The 22,528-nt window shown below is 41.5% G+C and overlaps 1 protein-coding gene across 3 annotated transcripts in view; it reads right to left on the bottom strand.

Moving 5' to 3' along the window:
• The window catches only part of MITF (melanocyte inducing transcription factor), a 108,322-nt gene that overhangs the window by 48,562 nt on the left and 37,232 nt on the right, over positions 1-22,528 (bottom strand). For all 3 annotated transcript variants that reach the window (XM_069866091.1, XM_069866092.1, XM_069866093.1), the window contains exon 2: positions 205-451. In XM_069866091.1, the coding sequence (XP_069722192.1) occupies positions 205-451 (247 nt within the window). The remainder of the gene's footprint in view (positions 1-204; positions 452-22,528) is intronic.

Below are 22,528 nucleotides of genomic sequence, written 5' to 3'. Positions count from 1 at the left end.
GAAAACAAAAGTCACACGAACTTTTTAAAAAGATTTTTCCATTCTTCACTACCAGGACAATAAAATAAGCTGCAAATCATGACAGAGCGCAGCATATTTGCAAAATTTCATTTCCAAAAAACCTTATAACCACATCTCTTATTTAATAAAGTACTTTTAGATGAGCAAGAACTCCTGAACAGAAAGGCAGAGGAACTGTCGTACCTTGAGGACCTCCATGGGTACCTGGGTGGCGGGGGGCAGGCTGGGGGGGACGCTGACGTTGATGGCAGGTGTCTGGCTGACCGGCACTCGCTGCTGCATGAACTGGGCTGCTTGCTGCTTCTGCTGCTGCTCCCGACGCTCCTGCTCCTGCATCTGCTCACGCATGAGCTGCTGTCGTAGCAGGATTCGTGAGGTCATGCTGGAGGAGCTTAAGGGAGGCTTGGAAGCGCCAGGATGCTCGGAATTGCTGTGGGAAGACCAGAGAGAGACAGCTTAGCTTCCACAAACGAGATCGTGGCTCCAGCAGCTGGAGCTTGCACAGTTACACCAGAACATGAAGCAGGATGGGCAAGGATATGCCCCACCACATCAGTCGACCTACTTCAGGTACTTAGCAGCCACATTAGGCTTTAGCTAACTGTTTCCAAATACCCATATCCAGTTGTAAAGAGTTAGTTGCTGTTTCAATTTTACATCAACCATCCACAAGAAAAACAAATGCTTTTATATAGAACAGCAGGTACTTATATTCCTTTCTTTAAAGCATAATAAAGGGCTGCATCAAGTCTTATGATAAGTACAGATCATTCTCCAGGTTTAATGATAAAGCTCAAAAATTAATAGATAAAATAAATCTACTTCTCCCGTGAAAGCACAACATAACAAAGATCAGTTACTTTCTGCAAAATACCACCTCGTGGTTGGATTTGCTGGTGGTAACATACTTCATAGCTAGAAACTAGACTCAAAATAACTCAACTCCCACTTCAGGCCTATCAGCATCTTCTGAGCACAGTAAGACATGAAAACAGGCTGAATAAACAACAGCAACGGCTGTATTTTCAGTCCCATCACACTGCTATTTCTAAGCCCTTGGGAAGGAGAGCTTCCCACCAGACAGCATGACACACGCCCATGACTTGCCTATGGACTGCAGGGGCACCCATCAGTTGGTCAGCCCTCAGAAGCACAAGTCCACGTTTTAAGACCTTTCTCTAGCTTCAACAAGACAGAACAATTAGGGCAGGTAAATACCAGGCTGCATGCCTTTCCAAGACATCGGAAGCCAGTAAGAATCCAGGACTCCATACATCCACATGGGAAACAACTACAGCACATACAATTCAGGATATCTGGTTTCTGATCCTGACTGCTGCAGCTGATTGCCATAAGCTCGTGGAAGGAAAGGGCTCATTAGTCTGAAACGACGTAGGGCCTGGGGAAACCAGCAGTAACCCTCCTACTCTAGGACAACACTGCTCTGGCAAATTCCACCTCTGGCTCCCCTGTTTAGGTGCTGCCAGCAGGATGCAGATAGGCATCCAGGAGCCAGCATCTCTTCCAGGTCTCACCTGGAGGCACCAAGAGCTACTTGCGCTTGGGCAATCAGAGACAGTGCTCCTAGAAGTTTTCCAGCTTTGTTTAGAACTAATCTGAAAACAATTCAGAGCAGAAATTAAAAAGGAGAACCCACACTTTGTCTCCCAAGAGATCAAGCTCTGCTTTTCCAGAGCACACATTCTGGGGGCACGGAGGGAGGGAGGGGACCGTTTTGCTATTTAAGACCTGTCAGGTTGAAACATTCACTGAGACACTGATCCTTTTGATAAAACAAGAGAAAACCTTTGTGGTGAAGCTAATGCAGCTGTGGAATAATCGCACTAATTAGCTGCTCAAGACAAGTCATTGACTGTGATACTTGTAAAAAACACCACCCTTTCAATTAAGGGTGAAGCATTCTCACATCCAAACTCAGCAGCACCTTTCCTGGCTGCACATCTGAACCACTTGCACATTTCCAAATCAAGGATGTGCTTTATTTCCATAACACCTCAAGTATAAATCAGCAGATTCCCATTTTTTTTGATCATGCACTGCTACCAGGAAAAAAATGTTTGAGCATGCACCCCAATATATGTATATTTATTTATTTATGAATTACACACATGTATTACGGAAGTGATAAGATTTTCTTCCTGCCCACCAGTAACATTGTGTACCACACACTTTGAGACCACTTTAAACAGATGAGCAAAAAAAGGCACTTAAATGCTGCTTTTAAGGAAGGATTCATTCTCCTCATGTTGAAGACAAGCTTATTTCGTATCCTGCAAGCAGGACTCTTATTTGTGTGCTATTGGCACTTTTTTATAGATACCTAATGCTGCAAAATTGGTAACCCATCAGTTCCTCCCACTTACTCTCATTTTAAACTGTTTCTCCACCTACTAAAGCCCAGTGTGCTGAAAACCATCTCAGAATAACCTTTCCATATACTAAAATTTTGGTGCATGTGAGGGAGAAGAAGGCAGAAATTATTTCCACAGCATTTCAAACAGCTCCTGCCAGGAACTTCATCACACTCAGGCCATTACTATATCTACGCACTCCAACAACTCAACAAACTGTGCTTACAGCATCCTGCAGGTGATTCAGGGATCTCTTGTCGATACAAAATTGTCAACAGAAGCTTCAAATACTGTATCTTTAAAAGAAACAATAATCCCAGAAAATACTGTATAGTCAAATTCTTCCCTAAAGGAAGGAGACTCTTCCAGGTTTTATTTCTTTTATAATTCTACTGGATAGTTTAGTTATTCACATCCACCACCCCCACTCCCCCCCCACAAAAAAAAAACAACTTAGATGTATTGGGCAGGTTCCGCAAGGCTGGGCAAAGTACTTTTTAAAAAAGTATCAAATAGAGAGAAGACGCGAGCAAGGGAAAAAGAGTCTGATCTTACATACAGAGCACAAGATTTTGGTGGCCAGATGAGAGGGAAGAAAAAGTTTGAAAAATTACTGAATATCCTGTTCATCCTTATTTCAAAGGAGCAGCCAGAAACCAGTGAGGCTACCACAAAGGTATAAGCTCAGTAGACACATCATCCTCTTATTTGTGCATGTTCTAAATTCATGCAGTGTAGAATACACAAGCCTCGAACCAAGGGAGCATTGACACTGCTGCCAGACCTGCTGACAGCACATCTGAGTTCAAATAATGCTTTCATCTGGGATAAAAGCTGCTGCACAACACCTGCCTGCCTAACCAGATGCTCCTGTCACAAGTGCTGCGAAGGAAACCAAACACAAGATATGAAATTTGCCGTGATTTATCCCCAAGAGCTATAAAGCTCCAGCAGGCAGGGCGGTCTCACCACACCAGCACTCCTCCTGCTTGCCACAAGTGGCATTGATTAAACACAGAAAACCACTTGAAACTATGCATCTCATCCTTCAAGCCTGTCCTATGCACAGCACAGATCGTCCTCTCTCTTAGCTTCCTTTCCCCACCACATCTGGTCCTCGGCTCCACCACAGGATGCTCTGCCCAAAGCTCCAAGGTGGAATGGAAGATGGTTTGGGTTTCATCACCATGTACCCTCTGGAGAGCGACCAGGAGAAAGTTTGTCAGAAACTCCATTTTCCAATCAAAAAAACAATTAAAAAAAAAGAGTAATGAAAAATCCATTTTTTACAGCTTCTTGAACTTTATGTGCTGCTGCACAGGCACATCTTCTCCCATGACTGAGCACAACGCCACATACCGCGGTGCAGCCCAGAACCTGGACACGTGGATTCAAAAAACTCTCATACATGAACTGATTCACCCCTGGATTATGTGGGATTGGTAACAGCGCCCACACACACAACTGATATATGATGTGATTTAGATACTTCCTGCAAACACAGTTTATGGATACCATCTAACTGCAATAAATGAAACCAACTCATCCTTTTAATTGACATATGATTAAGCCAGTTATCCATGAGCAGTCTAATAAGCATAGCGTAATACAGACTGAGAGTTATTAGTTGTGTGTCATGTGCCAATCCAATTAATCATGAAGTGATAACGTTTTATTAAATAAATTTAAATTACATATTCATTGCACAGATGCCTGAGAAATGTTAGTGACTGCATACATAAGTTATAATGCAGATGGCCGTTGCATAATAAAAAGCAACTGATCAGATTAAAATCAAGTTTGATTTGGTTGCCATCAACTCAAGATAGTACAGACACAATAGCTTTTAGAGCCTAATCTACCTTCCCAGATGCATACTGATTATTTTATCACTGTCTTCTTGCAAAAAAGACAAATGAGTCTTTTGTTCACTGGTTTTGTTTTCAGATTCCTATAAATTGATCAAACAAGTTCTAGGGTTCACATGCGTTATTTACACGAGTTGTCTGGTTTACAAACATTATTTTGCATTAGCTATGCGTCCCTTAAGAAACTTCTCTGAACATTTTGAGTTGGGAAATACTGTTTAACTCAGCTTTGCTTTTTAATCACTGTTTTAGAATTTATTATAAAGCCTCCAGTGTAAGGTTTCTTAGACAAACTACAATAGATAAAAACACGGACCAAGTCTTTAAACCCAAAGATTCCTCAAACAAGAATCAAATAAAATGTGTCTTAAATAAATAAAAAAAGAAGCTTTCAAAACCACTCGCTCTGGGCAGAATCGATTGCCCTGCTGTAAGCAGAGAAATGGCACACAAGAGGGAGGCTATTGCTTTCCTCCATTCATGCCAACTGTTGGTTAGTTAAGGGGTTAGGCCACAGAAAAATCAGCCAAGAAAAGCAGATTTAGCACCTCAAGAAATCCACACAGCTGCAACAGATCTCAGAGGTCAAGGCAAGAAATAACACAAGATTTAAATGTTTGTGTTTCATGTCTTACCCTTATCCCATTCATCATTATTTACAGAGAAAAGAAAGGCATCCACATTTAAGTACATTAGCATAAAGCTTGATCTTTAACACAAGCAGATGAGAGGCTGCACACGTCACAACTAATAGTTGGCTTGACTAGCAAAAGCCATTATCGGAAGAAATCACCACACAGTTCCCCTTCCAACACACGTCCTGTTCAATGACCACTCGAGTTCCTTAAAAAAAATGTTTACTTGTACAGATTCTGTTTTCAGGCTCTCTAACAAGCAGTAAAACATCAAGAAACATTTGCTGCCAGCACTACATACGTGGCTGAAGCAACAATACCTCTAGCAGCATCTAACCTGCCAGACAGCATCATTGTTTGCCAGGAGGGTAATGGGAAAGGGAACGATACCAAAATAAAAAGCAAAAGAAAGAAGGAAGTGCAAGAGGGAGCCATACTATCAAATGAAAAATAAAAAGCCACCCAAACAAAAAAAAAACAAACCCACAATCAACAACAAACCCTACACAACCACTTCTCCTCTATCTTCAGCCAAGGCAAGGGATTCTAAGTACAAGAAAACCACAAGGGCGTTTTCCGTGGGGCACTTTGTACTTCATTCCTAAAACTTAGTAACTGTGGGTTACAGTAGTTCTCCACTCATGACAGCAACTGGCTGGTGCTGCTTAAAGTATCAATGTTAAAAAATACAAGCCAAGAGTTGGCACCCTCCTACGTCCTTTCTTGTCAAGGAGAGAGCAATAACATAAGTGGTGCAGAGACCGTTATCAGACTTTGTGATAAAGCAAGGACTATGTTTTCAACTTCTACATGAAAGGTTTCCAGGTTTGAAGGTTACATGTTCAAGAGACACCCTGCCTGCTGTTACATTTGCTCCATCATCAAGGTAAAAATTTTCTGCCTCTCCAGTGCTTTCTCACCCTGACCCGCACCAGCCCAGTGCTACTCTTCTGCAGCAGCACCACTCACCCTACACTACAGCCTGCACCCACAGAACAACCCTCAACCCAGTGGGCACCCATCCACCTCACCGAATGTATTGTGAGCACCTGTTCAGCCAGGGGAAGGAGGAAAATACCTTCAAACACCCACCAAGCATATCTACTGCCCACGAGCTAAGGGTTGAATTACAAATCGAATTCATTCAGTGAACATACTTGTCTTTACAAAACACCAACAAAACCCAACCACACAAATAAAACCACTTTATTTAATCCTCAGCTAAGAATTTACTTTAAGCAGCTGTACACCACTTAGTAGTTTTCCATTTTTCTTCCCGTCTTTAAAGCACACCTTCACAAGCTGCTGAACATAATGTTTTCCGAACTTAATGAAAACCTCTCTCATGACCCAGGAGCAGTCAGTAAATAATTATTAAGCTCTAGAGGTGGCTTTTGCATGAGTGTTGACTTAATAAAATGCCGTAAGTTGATCTGCTTGAATGCCCATTTACTTGGGGACACAGCTTGCAGTAGAGCTTGGATAGCTTGATCACCAGATTAAGGAACAAGGTAAAACTAAAGAGGTTCAATCTAGAAGCTGCAAAGGTCACTTTTTACAATCCTTTACTACCATTCCTGTTAAAACAGAGGTGAATAATTGCAAACCAAGAGTATTCGCAAAGACATCAATATAATAACCACTACCGTGCATGAAGTCTTTTTATACCTAAATTGGACCTCCATTAGCCCAAATATGTGTATTTGTCATGAAGTTTCAGGAGGAGATGTACATAAATATATGTATAAATACTTATCATTTTTCAAAAAACAGAGTATTTTACATATCTTCTTCTGAAAGTCACCATCATTTCCTCAGCTGGTCAGCTAATGCTCTGCAGAATACAGTGGCCAGCTCAAAACACAATATTTTTAACTCCCAGAATACAACCTCCATCACAAAAAAACAGTCACACAATCTGCTCAGTGCCATTGCTCTGGGAGAGCATCACTTACAGACAGAAGCTGTCAAAGGAGCACGGCACGACCATCACCTCTAACAGATACCATCTCCCACCAGCCCTCGTGTCCAAGGACTTTTGCTGAGCACTGACTGGTGAAAGTCAAGTGGTGTGCCAGCCAGCCATGTCTCCAGGGGTGGCTCCAGATAAGGACCCGGCAACACCAATCCCCACGGAGCAGCAACATGGGCAGTGGTGCCCAACACCTGTTGGCATGCAGACCTGGGCAATCCAGCACCTACCGAGGAGAAAAGGAGGAGGGGTTGTGGCTGCCACACACAAGGTCTTCAGAACTCATGAAAGGACTCCAAAACAGTTCAGAGTCTGCATCTCAGTACATCTTGCCTCACTTGCATGAGAGTATTGCACAAACTCCTGATGGAGACAGCCCAGAGCAAGGCGAGGATCCATAGCAAGTAAAGATAAATCCCAGGCACTATGGTGGGTCTGAACACCTGCACCCAGACAGCTGTACGACCCTCACCATCCCACAGACGGCCACCCCACTACATATCCGGGAGAAACAGAAGACGTATTTTGGTGTTGAAAACATTTCTCTCATTCATTAATTAAAAGGGGTGTGATCGGGCCATTAATGGCATCAGAGGAATGCATACACACTATCTGTAACCGCACCATTTTCTCACGATCTTTATCGCTAAAAATGGAAAAGTGGGGGGGGGTGCGAAACAAATTTGTTTTCTGGGATATAACTCCTTCACGTTCAAGGTTCACCTAGGTGAACATCCACGCAGAAACCACTGGAAGTGCATCTCAAGTGTCAGACATACATTAGTGACTGTAAAGAGACTCCATGTGATGGCGTACACACAGTTTCACTAGTTCCACCTCTGTTCAAATAGGTTGAATTCCTCAGGCAGAAAAGAAGCAGGCAGGTGAAGACACCTATACACACAAATGCCTCAAGCTTCTGAAAATGTTGCACAAAGCATTCAGGGCATTTAAAATGTAGCTGACTGCATTACCCAATATTAGTTTCAAAGTCATCACAAGCTTAGAGAAGACATTATGGGGGAAAAAAAAAACTAACAGGATAAAAAGGCATCGGGTGGATTTGTCTTTCACTTGAAAGCCTGACCTTGTCAACAGCTTTTTGAACCATTCTTTGGACACCACATCTATGGTTACTTCCCTCTCTAAAAAGCTCTACACACATTTGCAAAACAGAAAGCCTGATAGCTAAAACAACCAAGAAGTGATAGAACAAAAAGTGAGGAGATAACACTCCACTAACAACCACCACAGCTCTTGATTTTATAATACAGAATTTACCTTCTTCTATCTGGGTAAATAACAGAAGATAACACTATCTGAGAGGGATGATGACGTGTGATTTGCTCTTTTTAATACTTTGCAACTACATAGTGCCCAGATGTGACTTCACATCACCTTTCCATCATATCTTGGTTCATAAACTATCCCTCTCTTACACAGTCAGATAGCAAGTTACTGCAGAAGCAGCCCTGTTGAAAACAAGACACTACCATGTTGTGTTCCCAGCTTGTACCAGCCATTCACAAGACTAGATTCCCTCACAGCCAAAAAACCCACCACACTCCTCCAAGCTTACAGTGACCCAGCAATTCCCAGTTTAAACCCCTCCACTCGTCCAACGGTTTCTGTTTCTTGCCCTCACTGTTAGAACACTATTCCATGCTTTCCAAAGACAACAGAGGCAGCTCAGAGCCTCATCTCATACAGATGACATCCCTGCTCTGGTATGCTGAACAAACAGGATCTTAAGAAATAAAAAGGGAAAGTGTTTATGGAAGGTTTGCTTTAAATCATTAAGAACCCCAGTCAGTCATAATGAAAACCACAATGTGAATTCAGTGCTCAGTATGTGACAGGTGGGCGTTATCAGCACGTAGGACTTGCTTGTTACCCTGAATACTACATGCAAGGGAACAAGCAACCCCTAACACATTACTGCAATAACTCCAACATTAAAATAATCTTGGACAGATATTATGTAAACTGCCACTCACTTCAGTCTCTAGCCACAGCATTAGCTGTTCATTACAGGACCCGACCAGGTCAGGAACATCTTTAGCAACTTCTCTTTCTAACAAAGCAACTCTCCAGACTGCAAAAACTGATTCCTCAGCATCCAAATTTTAAACAAACTTCAATTTTAGAGTCCTTATGTTCTCATAGTTGTTCTATATTTTCTGCTATTTGTCGAAGAGTTAAGGCAAAGAGGATTGTTTTATGGTGCAGGCTGAAAACTCAGGAAGGGGAAAAAGCCTTTATTCAGCAACAAGTTACTTTACCAGCCATTTGGATATTTACACTGCAACTGTGATTTTTCAATTGCGAGACAGATGTACCAGTCGTACTGCCTTGGGTATTCACAGCACAGACAGGAAGGTGGGATAAGCTCCAGCTGTCCATGGAAGAAAGCATTAGAGATGTTTACAAACTTGCTAATTGAGGCCACACAAAATGACAGTCACTCACTGGAAGAGTTACCCAACTGCAAACAACCTCATAAGGAGATGGCCTTCAGCTCCCTTGCTTAGGCCACTCAGTGCAACATACATTTCTAACACGGGTAATCTAAACCTAAGGCTCCTGAAGAAAGCAAATCCCAGTAGTCCATCAGATACTGCTGCTATTCTACCACAGGATCCAGCAACATCCTCAGCACAGAAACATGCAGCAATACATTGTCTGTCCCCAAGTGCCTATCCCAAATCCCAGCCACTCCCAGCTCAGGGATTTCCCAAGACGGGTACAAGATCTGCGTGCTTGCAGTCCTAGAGCATACACGGGGCTATATCAGAACACCTTGGCGACTGCTCTGCAACTGCACAGAATGGCTGGGGTAGGTCAGTGCAAGTGTTGATTACAGGACCTCTTCATCTGCCATCCAACAGCTGTAAACTCTGTTGGAAGTTCACGGCATCTATATAACCTGCAGTCTTTCACAGAAATATTTAGCTTTGATTTAAAGTACTGGTGAAATGGCATCTCCAGGGACTGTCCTGGAAATTCTCACAAAAAAAAAATCTACACTGTGTCTCTAGCCATAAACTGTTCATGAATACCAGAAGAAATGATAATTACTTAAACTTGAGGTCACATACAAATAACAAACACCAAATCAAAATATAGAATCAAGTCTCATTCAAAGCAAAAACATGCAAGCAACATCTACACTTTCTGATTTCAAAAGTGTCAAAATATACACAAAGTGATCCTCCCTGATCTACTTGTAAATACTTTCTTAACACCTCAGATACAGCCCTACTAATAGACACCCTTAATTTCATTTTGCAAACCTCCTTTTGTTCTGCATTTTTCTTATGCTGCATCTAAAAAGCATAAGCTCTTCTCAAAGACAAGACATTAAGAAAAATCTTCAGAAATAACTACACAAATAATACCTCTAAAATTAAAGCTGCTGAAGTTCTAGAAAAGGCTATTTTACAATAAAACTGCTCATCACAGTCCATGCTTTGCACAGTTCAATGTCAAGTGAGATATGCCGTCCACGTAACTTGCTGCAGGAATACCACTTCTTACTTTTCAAAACACATTACAGCTGTAGGTTTACTCTTGAAAAAACAGCCAACTCAAAAAACTCTCTACAAGCCTTCTTCTTACACTCTCTTAATCTCTTCTGCACTGCCAGAAGCATAGCACTTGAATAGCTATTTCTGTTCAAAGCTATATTTGTTGTGGAACTACTGCAAACTCCTGAATCATGTAAACAGTGGCAAGAGCCAAAAAATGTTTCACTAGACTTGAAGTTCACATCTGCTTTAGTTACTAGGACAAAAAAAAAATAAAGGCCAGCACTTAGTTTGTAACCAATAAATCCTGCAAAGACTACAGTTAATCATGAATTCTCGCAACAGGGTTTTGTTTAATCTGGTTTATTCAGCATTCTTGACCTTGGCAAAGTACCCACAAGAGCACCCACCAATGCCGTGGAGCAGCAATTTACACCTCCTGTTATTTTAGGCTACAGCAGATGCTAGTTAGCCAACCAGCTTTATAAACCTGCAGCAGAGTCACCTGGAAATGATGTACATATCCAGACTCTCTGGAGCCCACCAGCCAACAGTGTTGCTGTCCCCAAAAAGACCTATTCTAACAGTTCTCAGCCTGGACTCTGTAGCAACTGCACATTTCTGCAAAACTAACGCTTGGGAAACATGCTGCTGGGCACAAAATGACCCTCCCATTTATTTAGCTTCTTGGCTGATAAAGGTTAGCACTAGAAATCATCCCCTGACCTCAACCACTCTGGATGCAAACTTCACCTCTTTTTCACTCACCTTCTGCTATTCCTCCTGATCCTCCTACAGTGCACTGGAAACTCATGTTTTCAGCTCCAAAACAAGAACCAAAACCCATGCAGGTGCTTCATCCCAACCTTCCACAGATTTCAAAGAGCTACCATTGAAGGAAGAGACAAATTCTGCCAAGGGGTCTTTGGCACCAAGCTGTAGAAAAGGTACTACAGGTTTGAGAATAAGCAGCATACTTTTGCTTAAGAATGGAACAATATAGGTGGATTAAGGAAAACAAATAAAGTTTGCTTCATTATCCACAGAAAATAAATATCTAGATTAAATCACAGTAGCTTGGTTTGCCATACAATTATTTGCTGAATGGAGAAATGCTGCCTGACATCAAGTTGCCAATATGTATCTAATACACTGAAAATATGTTTTCACATCCTTTTAGAGAGGCTGCTGCAAAGCCACACTCACAAACTGCAATTGGTTTTCCAAGTACTTGGGCGGGGGGGGGGACCACCCAGAAAATCTATTTTTAGCAACTTCCAGAGCAAACAAGATGATTTGTCATTCTTGTTTTGTTTTTGAAAGCATATAATAAGACGTTTTGTCCACTTATACTTGCATTATCTACCACTTACCTTAGTTTAAGATTGCACAAATCAGTCAGGAAGAGCCAAAAGTTATTGTATCTTAAAAGCATTAATCTTATATACCATTATACTTCTGTGCCTCTCCTGTTCACCAAGGTAGATGGAACTTGGTCCCCTGCTGCCCTGTTAGGGGGCTGGCACCCAGCACCAAGGGGTACCAAGGGGAAGGAGGCAGAGGGTATAACACTGATGTCACCCCATGCCTACAGCACGCACTGCAGCTGCACGAGCAGCAGGACACCGGGTGAGCAGCAGCACCTCCCAGTCCTGCTCCCCTCTCACCCCCATCGATCTCTCATTCCAGCACTATTTTGTCATTTCAAGGAATCAAAGATCACAACAACTGCAAATCCCAAACCGTACTGCAACTTCCATCAGCCTTTACTGTGGCCAGAAGGCACTGCCTTGAGTTCCCACCACATTAAAATTACATTGCCTTTTCACCCCTTTGAAAGGAACAGCATTGAAGCTTATTACCACATTACACACCTGAATTGCTCACTGGCTTTCCTGGATCCCTCTTTATATTCCACTTATTTTCAATCTGCACTCTAATAACCTGAAACATCTGAACTCAATGCCTCTGCTAAGGCTCCAGACTTGGATCTGGGAAACAACTCATTCACTACACTAAAATTTCCCTTCACTTGTTTCAGAACACAGTTCAGAAGAAACAGCTCATCCTTCTGGTGAGCTGCCTCAACTCCATTATGATCTTTCAAAGCATAACAGGATATGGTCCATCATCGGTATTTCTATGATGAATTTAAACTCAATGGGATAGAGAAGAGCCCAGGAGAATGAGTCACTCTTCAATTCATAAGTCACCAGCACTGCAAGCAAGTATGAAAAGTAGCAGCCTCAGTCTGTATTAGATACGGTAAGACCAGAGAAGATGGAGAAGCATTCCTGTCAGCAGTACAAGATGTCTGTGTAAGACCTCGTGGGCAAGGGCTCATGCCTGGGCACCTCTGCTCAAGAACAAGGACCTGAAATTGAAGTTACAAGAAAAACAAGACCCCAATTTATAGTGGGAAGCTAAAGAAAAGGTTGGCATTTCAATCTCACAAAATGGAGGCTGACGGGAACGAGTGTTGCTGTCTATAAATACAGCAGAGAAACAACCACCCAAGAGAGAACAACCCTGGCATTTCACCAAGTGATATGAACCAGCTATGAACAAGATTAAATTGGTCCCAACACCCTCATTCTGAGAAGTCCAGTTCCAAAATCGTTTCCAACTGGAGAACTGGCAAAGGAACAACTTGCTTCTTTTTAGATATAGACTTGTTGCCTAATCAAAGTAGGTCACTGTGGAACGGAGCAGCCAGTAACGAATTACTGGCCACAGAGAAAGACCTCCAGCCAAAACCTCCCTTGGAACACGTGTACGATAAAGCAAGCTCTTTGGAAGAGCACACAGCTCTGACATGGTACAGGAATATAGTATTGTACACAACAGGAGCTGTTGCCTTCACATACATCAGAATGACCAAATGCACCTTCTGCAAGGTAAGCACACTAGCTTCAACAGGCTTCTCAGTGGATACGATCCAAACAAAGATGCTCATCTAGAGCTACCAGCCTACCTGGACCCTGACCAAACATTCCTCATCATCTGGCATGCTGGGTCACCTAGAAAGCAACTGTCTCTTCCCCTTGTCCCCACCTTCAAGGATGCCGTTGCCTATATTCTCTCCCATATTAGCCCAGCTGAGTGAGCCAGAGTTCAGAAGTGTTGAAGTGAAATAGTAAATAATACCTCAAAAATGTGACCCCTCCTTTCTAACTAATTTAGAAATAACTTGAGTGCCTATGTCATCACCTAGCAAGTGACTACAGCGTAACCGACACCACCTTTTGTGTCTGGCTGCTGCACTACTCCAGATTTCTGCACTGAACCATGCAGAGACCAGAGGAGTCCAGTGCTTCCTTAATTGGGGGCAGTCACACATTCAAATGGAATATGTCAACGGATAAGACTAACTTGAAGTACTAACATTAGGAAAAGGTCTCAAAATAGGTTCCAAATAAAGGTCATTTTTATCATGTCCCTCCGAGTCATTATTTCTTAAATAGGCAAAAACTCCCATCAGTCTGTACAAATAATTGACATAATAGCTCAAAAGAAAGCTAGAGATAGAAAAGCGTGGGAGAAGGTGATGATAGGGAAAAGCTGTTATTCATTCACATTGAACGATCAGCCTCAGTCCTTATTTTCCTTCTGTTGAGCAGACCATGTTATTCAGTTTAACTGGCCCACAGATTCAGCATCAAGAAGTTTTGCCTAAATCAAATGTACAAGTAGGTCACCAGTTTTGAGCAAAACTATTTCCTTCTTTATTCAGTTGAGGAACAAAATAGAAGTAGGAAAACGAATAAAAGGCGCACTCACCATACTTGTCCTAGAAGGCCTCTCGTAGTTTGCAAGCAATGGCTTCCTGCCCAGCATGGGAATACAGCTAGCAGTCCAGACCAGACAGCCAAAACTGGTCAGACACTAAGTATTTTTTCAAGTCAAGATGTTTATAACATGCATATGACTTAGAGCAGACTTTGACGGAGGAAGAATACTCACATTCCCTTCCAGGGAGTTTGTCTTGCAAGGGGAACTAAGCCAATTTACCTCCAGGAGTCCTAGCACCACACCTTCATTTACCCACCACTTTCTGCCATCCTGGAAAACGGAGTTTGCATACTTCAAACTACCAGGCTATACGGGCTTATCTATAGAAAACCATCTGCCCTTCCTATCCCAATCAAAAAACCAAAGATGACCCAAAGATGGGGGGGGGGGGGGGAGGGCATCCCCCAATACAAACATAAAACCAATAAATAACTACTACAAAATGAGACAACTTAATGTAGACAGAATGCATGCAGAGAAAGGGATTTAATCCAGAGCAGATTTAAGAGGGACACCTTTCAAAGACAAGACAGCAACTGAAGGGTCCAACAGCCACTCATCATCTGACGAAGATGCCATCACCCATACTGAATTTCAACAAAGATTTTGAGCAGAGCTTCTTAGGGGACTTACATTGGGACACACGCCTGGGCAGTACAGACAGAAGTTGAAACCGCATCTCTAAATCCCAGTATCATCCATCCTCTGTACCCAGCAGTCCTGTGTCTTTCATTACCCTACCTAGCACTGATAAGCAACACAAGACATAACTGAGGATGAACCTGCCAGTCTTTTGCATCACCTACTTGAGCAGCATTTAGCAATGAAGAACACTTTCAGTTCATTACATCAGCATAAAAACCCAAACCCCTGGCATCCCCTTACTCTTCAACATCCCGGAATTGCCCTCCAAAATTTCCAGTGAAGCTCAAAAGTGGAACAGATTGAAAAAGTCTTCACTGTTCATGTTATTTCCAGCCTGGGAACAGAGAACTTCAGCCTACAGTGCTCTTATAATACAGTCTAATTTATTCTGAAAGAAAACTAATAATTAAGAAGTACACAAAACCAAAGTATGTGACCTGAAAAAGCCCCTCCTGTCTGGTAGAGCAAGCACTTTCTAAAGACACTTACTTTAGTTCATGCTGCTAAAACGGTTTTTAAAAATAATTAGGGGAAAGCAGAGATGATCTACAAAATACACAATGATATTAATCTGAAAGTGAAAAAAGTAGCAGATAAAATGCATTAAGTAAGGTGTTTTAATGATTAAAGTCCATATATTTGAATGATTATGGGTAAGGTTTTCTTTAAAAGAAACACATATATTTAAAAAAAAACCCAATTTGTTTAAAAAAATAAAAATCATAATTAAAAAAAAAAAAGTGTTTAGTACTACTGAAAAGCCAGCATATTAAATCTTTCTAGACTGGGATTAAAAAATTCCCTGAAACAAGAGTAAGAAAGCCCTAGGCAGAAAAGTCAAATTTCACCACCCACCCCAGCCCACACCTATGCAGAACCAGCACAACGTAAACTAGGGACTGCAAAGTCAGCCAGAATAATGCTTTTCCCAGGCCAAGAGGGTTTGGTTTTCAAACAGGTCCAAGACTTTGGTACTCTATGGCCCAGAACAGGATTGTGGATGAAGCATCAGCATGTGCCAGCAAGGGAGGTAGTCAAGACTGATACAAGAAGTCTTACAAGCAATAACACAGCCTCACAGCTCTTGCTTCAAGGAATTCATTTCCTTACTTATTTAAAGAGAATCTCAATTTACCGCCATAAAAAAAAAGGAATAAAAAGCTACTGTGATTCCAGTGAACACAGAGGATCATAATTTGAGAGAGTGAGAAGTCCTCTCCACGTTCACATGCAAACAACAGGCTGAAGCTAGTAGGGAAGTTCTGATTCTCCTCTAGGAGAAAACTATGGCACTTCAACACAGCTTAAGGAAAATAAGCCAAGAGTAGCATCCACACCACAAAATCCCCAAACCACTCAGTGAACCATAGCAACTCCTAATGGTATCACTGTTAGTACATACTACAGCAGGGATAACTCTCCTGTGCAGATACTCTCCCACCCTGAACAAAAAAGATGTACCCTGCAATCTTCCCTTCCCAGACTAATAAATACACAGAGACCATGCTCCAGAAAACCTGAAGAAGTCGGTCTTGTTAGAAGTCAGACAGCATGTTCTAAATCTATCTGCAGCAGCTTTAAAACCCTGTTTCTAACTGACTTATCATTTTCTCACTGCATTATTCAACACTGGTATCATTCTATCAACCATCCAAGCACTACCCTCCAAGAATCAACACATGAGAGCTCTTCTGTGATGACGTTTTCTATCATAACTAGAGCAGCAAAACAAAAATTGATACCGGCAGTAGACTTCTAGGTCTTCCATAGCAAAGTCCATCTTTATCATTTTTCATTTCAGATTAAATGCAATAAATCTCTTTGAAACTAATAAACTAAATATGCAAATACAAGGTGGGACCCACCCTGCATGCATTTTTTTTTATTGGTTAACATTTCACATGCATAAAATGGCTAAACCATATACTTGGCTCATTTCAATTAAAAACCAGAATACAACTATTTCCAATGGTTTAGGAACCTATATATGCATGGGAAGAAGACAAGGAAATAAAAAAAAAAACCAAACCAGAATACCTTCAGAAAGCAAATTTAAAACTGCATTTCTATGAAGCAATAAAAACAAACATCCTGCTTGGAATTATCCTTCCATTCCTGTTTAAGCTAATGGTGGTAGGAATTACTGCCAAAGTAAACTTCAAAAATTTGTTTGCCATGGAGGAAAACCAAGCAAACTGAAGTTCGATGTGCAGAATCCTGTTTCAACTGTGTGAAGGTTTCTTTGTTCCCTTAAAAGTCTGAAATGACGACCTTGCCCTAATGTCTATATATTTTATTGTGCTTGCAAAACTCTTATTACAAAAAACATCCAGGAAGACTACAAAGAGTCCAGTCCTAAAAATCAAAAAAAGCCCTGCTAAACGTCCAATGTAAACATACCTCCTGTTCTGTCAGTTTACACGCAAAAGTGTGGCATCTGTAAGCACAGTACTATTTCATGTAGAAAAGAGAAAAGGTATGTTTTGAAAAAAAAGTTAGTATAAAAACCAGAAAAAAGATAAATATACAATTGTAATAAAAGCAAAATACAAATTACTTAATCTATACTCTTAAATGGCAGTTTCTGATCATTAATGCCCATAAATATAGATAAAACCTTGCATTCAACTACCATGCTAAACTTTAAGTTTGTGTAAGCAGTCTCATAAAGCAGCCCAATTATTCCTCTCTTGCTTATCTGTTATCTATAAACCACAAACAGTATCATTTCAGACACTACAAAAATACTTGGAACTTTCTACACCATGGCTCAGGTACCCCAACAGATCTCAAACAAGAGTTCTCCTTTTCCATCCTTGCTTTCCATTCAAGTCTTCAGCATTGAAGCACTGGAACAGGCTGCCCAGGGAGGTGACTGAGTCGCCTTCCCTGGAGGCGTTTAAGGGACGGGTGGGCAAGGCGCTGAGGGGCACGGTTTAGTGTTTGATAGGAATGGTTGGACTCAATGATCCGGTGGGTCTTTTCCAACCTGGTGATTCTATGATTTCTATGGTTTTAAGTCCTTATCTCCAGCACACAGACATGTTGGCTAACAGCAGCTTCTGAAAGTGACTTCAGAAAGGTTACTTGTTCAAGGTATTTCTCACACTATTTGTCCTACTAACCTTAAGATTTAAACCTAAACTGCACGTCTAGATTCTTAACTACTGCAGGACTGGGGAGAAAACCAGGCTGATTTTAATGAGATTATTACAGACAGCAACTTTCACTGAGCATTTAATTACAGCATTGAATTCAAGTACACATTCAACATATCGTAACCAAATTTAATTGGGAAACAGTCCCAAATTCATGGAAATCAATAAGAGTATTTCATTCTTACTTCCCGTGGACTAACGCTCTTTTGGCACAGACAGTATTTGACCACAGCATTTTCAACTGAAATCTCATCGCCCTTTTCTGAGGAAACTCAATCACAAGGCAGCATCAAACCCATCGCATACAGCATCGGTTCTGCAGTCCAAGGCATTTGCTATGAAGCGAACCATGAACCAGTTGGCTGAACATTAAAGCACATACAAAGGTCTTGTGCATGCTTGTTAGGCTGTTCCACAGAAGAAAAAGAAAGGAGCGAGGGAATATTTTACCACCCTGTGTGGGTTTGGGTTTTATGTTGTTGCAACTCAGACAATTCCTTAATTCTATTCCTACCTGCACCAAGAGGGGAGAAAAAAAACCAAAAACCTACAGCACTGCTTGTTCTCTGACTTCTGCAAAGTAGCTGCAAAAGCTAACATGCAAACACAACCCTGTGCTGGCACCAGGAGTGACAATTGCTGCAGTTTAGAGAGGAAAAAGGACCAAGAACTTACCCAGGGAATTCATTCTTTAATGTTTCGATCCAGCAAGGCAAGAGCTCACTGGGAACAGCAATCCTGATGGCCACAAAACCAAGACTAGACAGAAAAGTCTTAGTAAGCACTGGCTTCCAGAAACTGCACTTCCACTCCTACCATCCACCTCCTAACCCCGCTGCTGCATTTGTGGCTGCCTTTGTTAGAACACTTCTGCAAATGAAAACAGATGAGTAACTACTGCCGCTTTAGCGAACTCCCAAGCCCATGGTCACTAATAATAGCTTTGTTCCTTTTATTATTAAACAAAACCAAAAAAAAGAAAAGTTTAAATGCTTGTATAAAACGCACATTGCTGAATGTTTCCTTTCATTGATCCAGTGCTGTTTCCCATAAAAGCTTAGGACCAGGTCTCTCGAACAATTTGTGTGGATCAACACAAATGCAGATCAATCTCAGCCTTGTTGAAGGGGTATCCCTTGCAAAAAAATAAAAATAATCAGGCTTTGTGCTCCTTCACTTTAGCTATTAAGAGTTCAATTAAAAAAGAAAAAAATCTGAACAGAGACATTCCAACTTTCCATACAAACTTAAATCCAAATGCAGATTTGGGCTCTCTGCTATGCGACATCCCAGAGCTTACGAATTCAGAAAGGCAAAGGTGCTTCGGCAGGCTGAGCTCCTAGCTCCCCACTGGCACACTGACCCCTGAGCCACCTCCAGCTTGGCTCCAGGAGCAAACAGGTGGGATAGGACCTAAAGGGCAGTGTCCAGGGAAGAGAAAGTGGAGAAGGGCAAGATGAGAGGAAGAAAAACGGAAAGCCTATGAAGCCACTGCTGTGAAATGATAGTGGGAGAAGGATGGCATGAAAGTCTCCCCTTGCACAAACTCTGATTTGCTTCAACGCCATTAAGAAAAAAGAGAAGAAAACCACCACAAAAAATACTTCTGTTGAAAAATTCAGGTTTTTATCCCTAGAATCAAATCAGCTATAGGAACTCCTAAATGTCATAGAAAGAAAAAGGGCTGATCTGTAAGCTAGTTATTAGGAAGCCTGTAACACAGTTACACTACACAATCACTTTGGGCTCAGATTTACCATATCCTACTCCTCCCAGAGCCCATGTTGGTGCCAGTGGCCCAGCAGAGCCTGTGCTTCGCAGCTGCTCCCATCCGATGTGCAGGTTTTCACGTCTACCTTGGGTTTAACTGTAGCACCACTAAGCCCAGGGGCTCCGTTACACACTGCTCGGTGTTCCTGGGAAATGACTTGGGGCTGCTGGGCTCTGGCCACCCATGCTGGAAGGTGAGTAGACATCAAGAAAGAGATACTAAATGCTTCAAAGTCAAGCCACAGCATTTTCATACTGTTAACACCCCGAAGCTTCCCATGGGTTTTAACTTATTAATTTCTATTATCGGGTTGAGTGTTGCTGAATAATCCCGAGCACTGCATGGTAAGTGGGGTTTTTTCACAGGAAGTAACCAAGCCAGAAGCAGCAAAAGCATCCTCTTGTTCTTGTGTGAGCCCTTTTTTTCTTTTAGTTTATTTGAACAATGGCACCATGAAACAGCTTACAATAATGACTGTTACAAAATAGGAAGCTGAATTATTAGGCAAGCTTTGTCTGCGTAACTCAATCAGCCTAGGGAGGATATGACAGGCACGACAAATACAAAGCACTGGACTCAGTGACCCCAGGCATCTCTTTCAGGACTCATTTTCTGCAAATGAGTTACTCAAGAGCAGAAGTTTGCTTTTGCTCACTTACAAGATGCACCATTTCTGTAACTTTGGTGGCAAAGCACACACTTCGCAAGAAAGCGAATCACCAAGTGTGCAGGCAGAAAGCAAATGCTTTGGAGGGGCTGAGATGGAAATATTACCTGAAAATATGTCTCAAAATGGAAAATCAACATTCATTATTTTATCTCTATAGTGTACAAGAAGTACATACAGGCGGACGAGTAAATCATGAGTTAGTCTTTACGCAAATAGCTTAACATAGCTTTTGCAAACCAAGAAAAATAGCTGTTAGAAGTGGTCTAGCACCAACATCTTGATTGCATAGTTTGAAGGCACAGAATTTCCACAAGCCTGCTGAAAGCATTGCTAGAACCAACTCTGGAGTGATCTACTTAGCACCACACAACCATCAACTGCAGGCAGAGAGCCACCATTCTGTCCTTATAATAATCTTACTGAAACTGTGAAAATCAGGTCCAAGTGCTGGTCTGAGCAATACTTCTGCAGATAACAGCAACACAAGGGACTGAGCAACAGCAATACAGGAACCTGTAAGTGAATCATTAACGAGCAATGATTTCTCCATTACTCACTGCAGATATCGAGCTGCTGCGGGTAAGATTTGTTTCTAAAAAAAGGGAACAGCCACCAACATGAGTACTAACACATTCATCAAAGCTCAACACAACACAGAAAGGAAAGAGGAAGGCACAGCTATTGGTCAAGTCTTTGTCCAAAAGAGCCATTCATTGAGAAAGGCTCCATGAAGCTGAGCAGCAGCTCTGGGAACAGCATCACACACCATCGCCTTCCTGGGGCTCAGGGCAACTGGGTGTTGATTTTGCATTATACCAAGAAATTATTAACTCATTCTACAAAAGCTATACATCTATCAGACTGGTGATACAGATCAATAGCCAACAACCTGAATGTCAACAGTTTGACCTCTAGGCAAGGGTTTCCATAACCCCTTCACCCACATTCAACAGAACGCTCTCCTAATACATTTTCTTCAAGCATTTGTGGTCTATGCTACTGAAAATAAGCAACAGGAGAACTTAGTTGATATTCTTAGCCAATCTTTGGGCAAGATTAGCAAGTACTTAAAGCTGTTGTATGAGGAATTTTAAGTGCTCTACTACTCCATGCCAAACAAGAGCTAGTCAAGCACTGGAATTTATTTCTTACAATTCTGTTCTATACAGAAACAGAAAACAAATTTAAAGAAAAGATTGTCTGAAGCAAAGAGTCAACTGATAACCAAAACACCTAATTACACTTTAAATACCAATATATGCTGAAAGATACTCTGTATCAAAAAAGAACATGCAAGGCATTCTGACCGTTTCCTAGCAAAAATGTCAAAATTAATGTATTTCTACAAAATACTTCAATTTCAAACACACTAGGGCAGTTTAATCACTTTTATTGTTTTGTTGGCAAAACATAATTGATTGTTATGCTCATTGCACTCGTGCCAGCTGTGGTGCAGCACAACCTGGAAACACTTTTAAAGCTCAGAACCAGATCTCAACCCCAAAAGCAGATTGCTTCGACATTCATTGCCTACAACCAGATTAACCAGGACAGGCAGCACAGAATACAGCTTTTGTCCCAGCTAAACCTCCTCATTAAGTTGCCAGAAAAACTAGATGGAATAACAGAGAAAGCCATGCATTTCATGGGAGCAAGAGTTACAAGATGTTCAAGAGAAAAAGCTTGGTTTTAAGTACAAAAGAAAAAAAAAGCATATTTTGTGAACTGTCACTTAGAGCAACAATAACATAGCTTGCATGAGTTTGATAATATGGGGTGAAAATTTATTTTCATAAACACATCAACTGGAGCAGAAAAAAAAATGTAACTATGAACAAAGTAAGTAAACTTATTGCAAATGAAGCCTGACCTACAGTTTCAGACTGATCTCAGTTCATACAAAAACCAGTCTTGTTGGAGATTAGGGGTGAAAAACAAGAACTCATTAGCTCGTCTTCAAGGTTCATGATTCAAAGCTGACAAAACACACACTTCAGTGTTTCCAAGCTTAAAGAAAATTCCAGCAGGATCACAGAAGACGCTATTTATAGCTGGCTTAATCTCTGTGCACTCAAACACAGCTTTTGTAGATACACA

Source organism: Phaenicophaeus curvirostris, chromosome 11 (assembly GCF_032191515.1).
Source record: "Phaenicophaeus curvirostris isolate KB17595 chromosome 11, BPBGC_Pcur_1.0, whole genome shotgun sequence".
Taxonomy (NCBI): Eukaryota; Metazoa; Chordata; class Aves; order Cuculiformes; family Cuculidae; genus Phaenicophaeus; species Phaenicophaeus curvirostris.
Note: the sequence above shows the minus strand (reverse complement) of the source record. Positions and strands in the feature narration are given on the sequence as shown.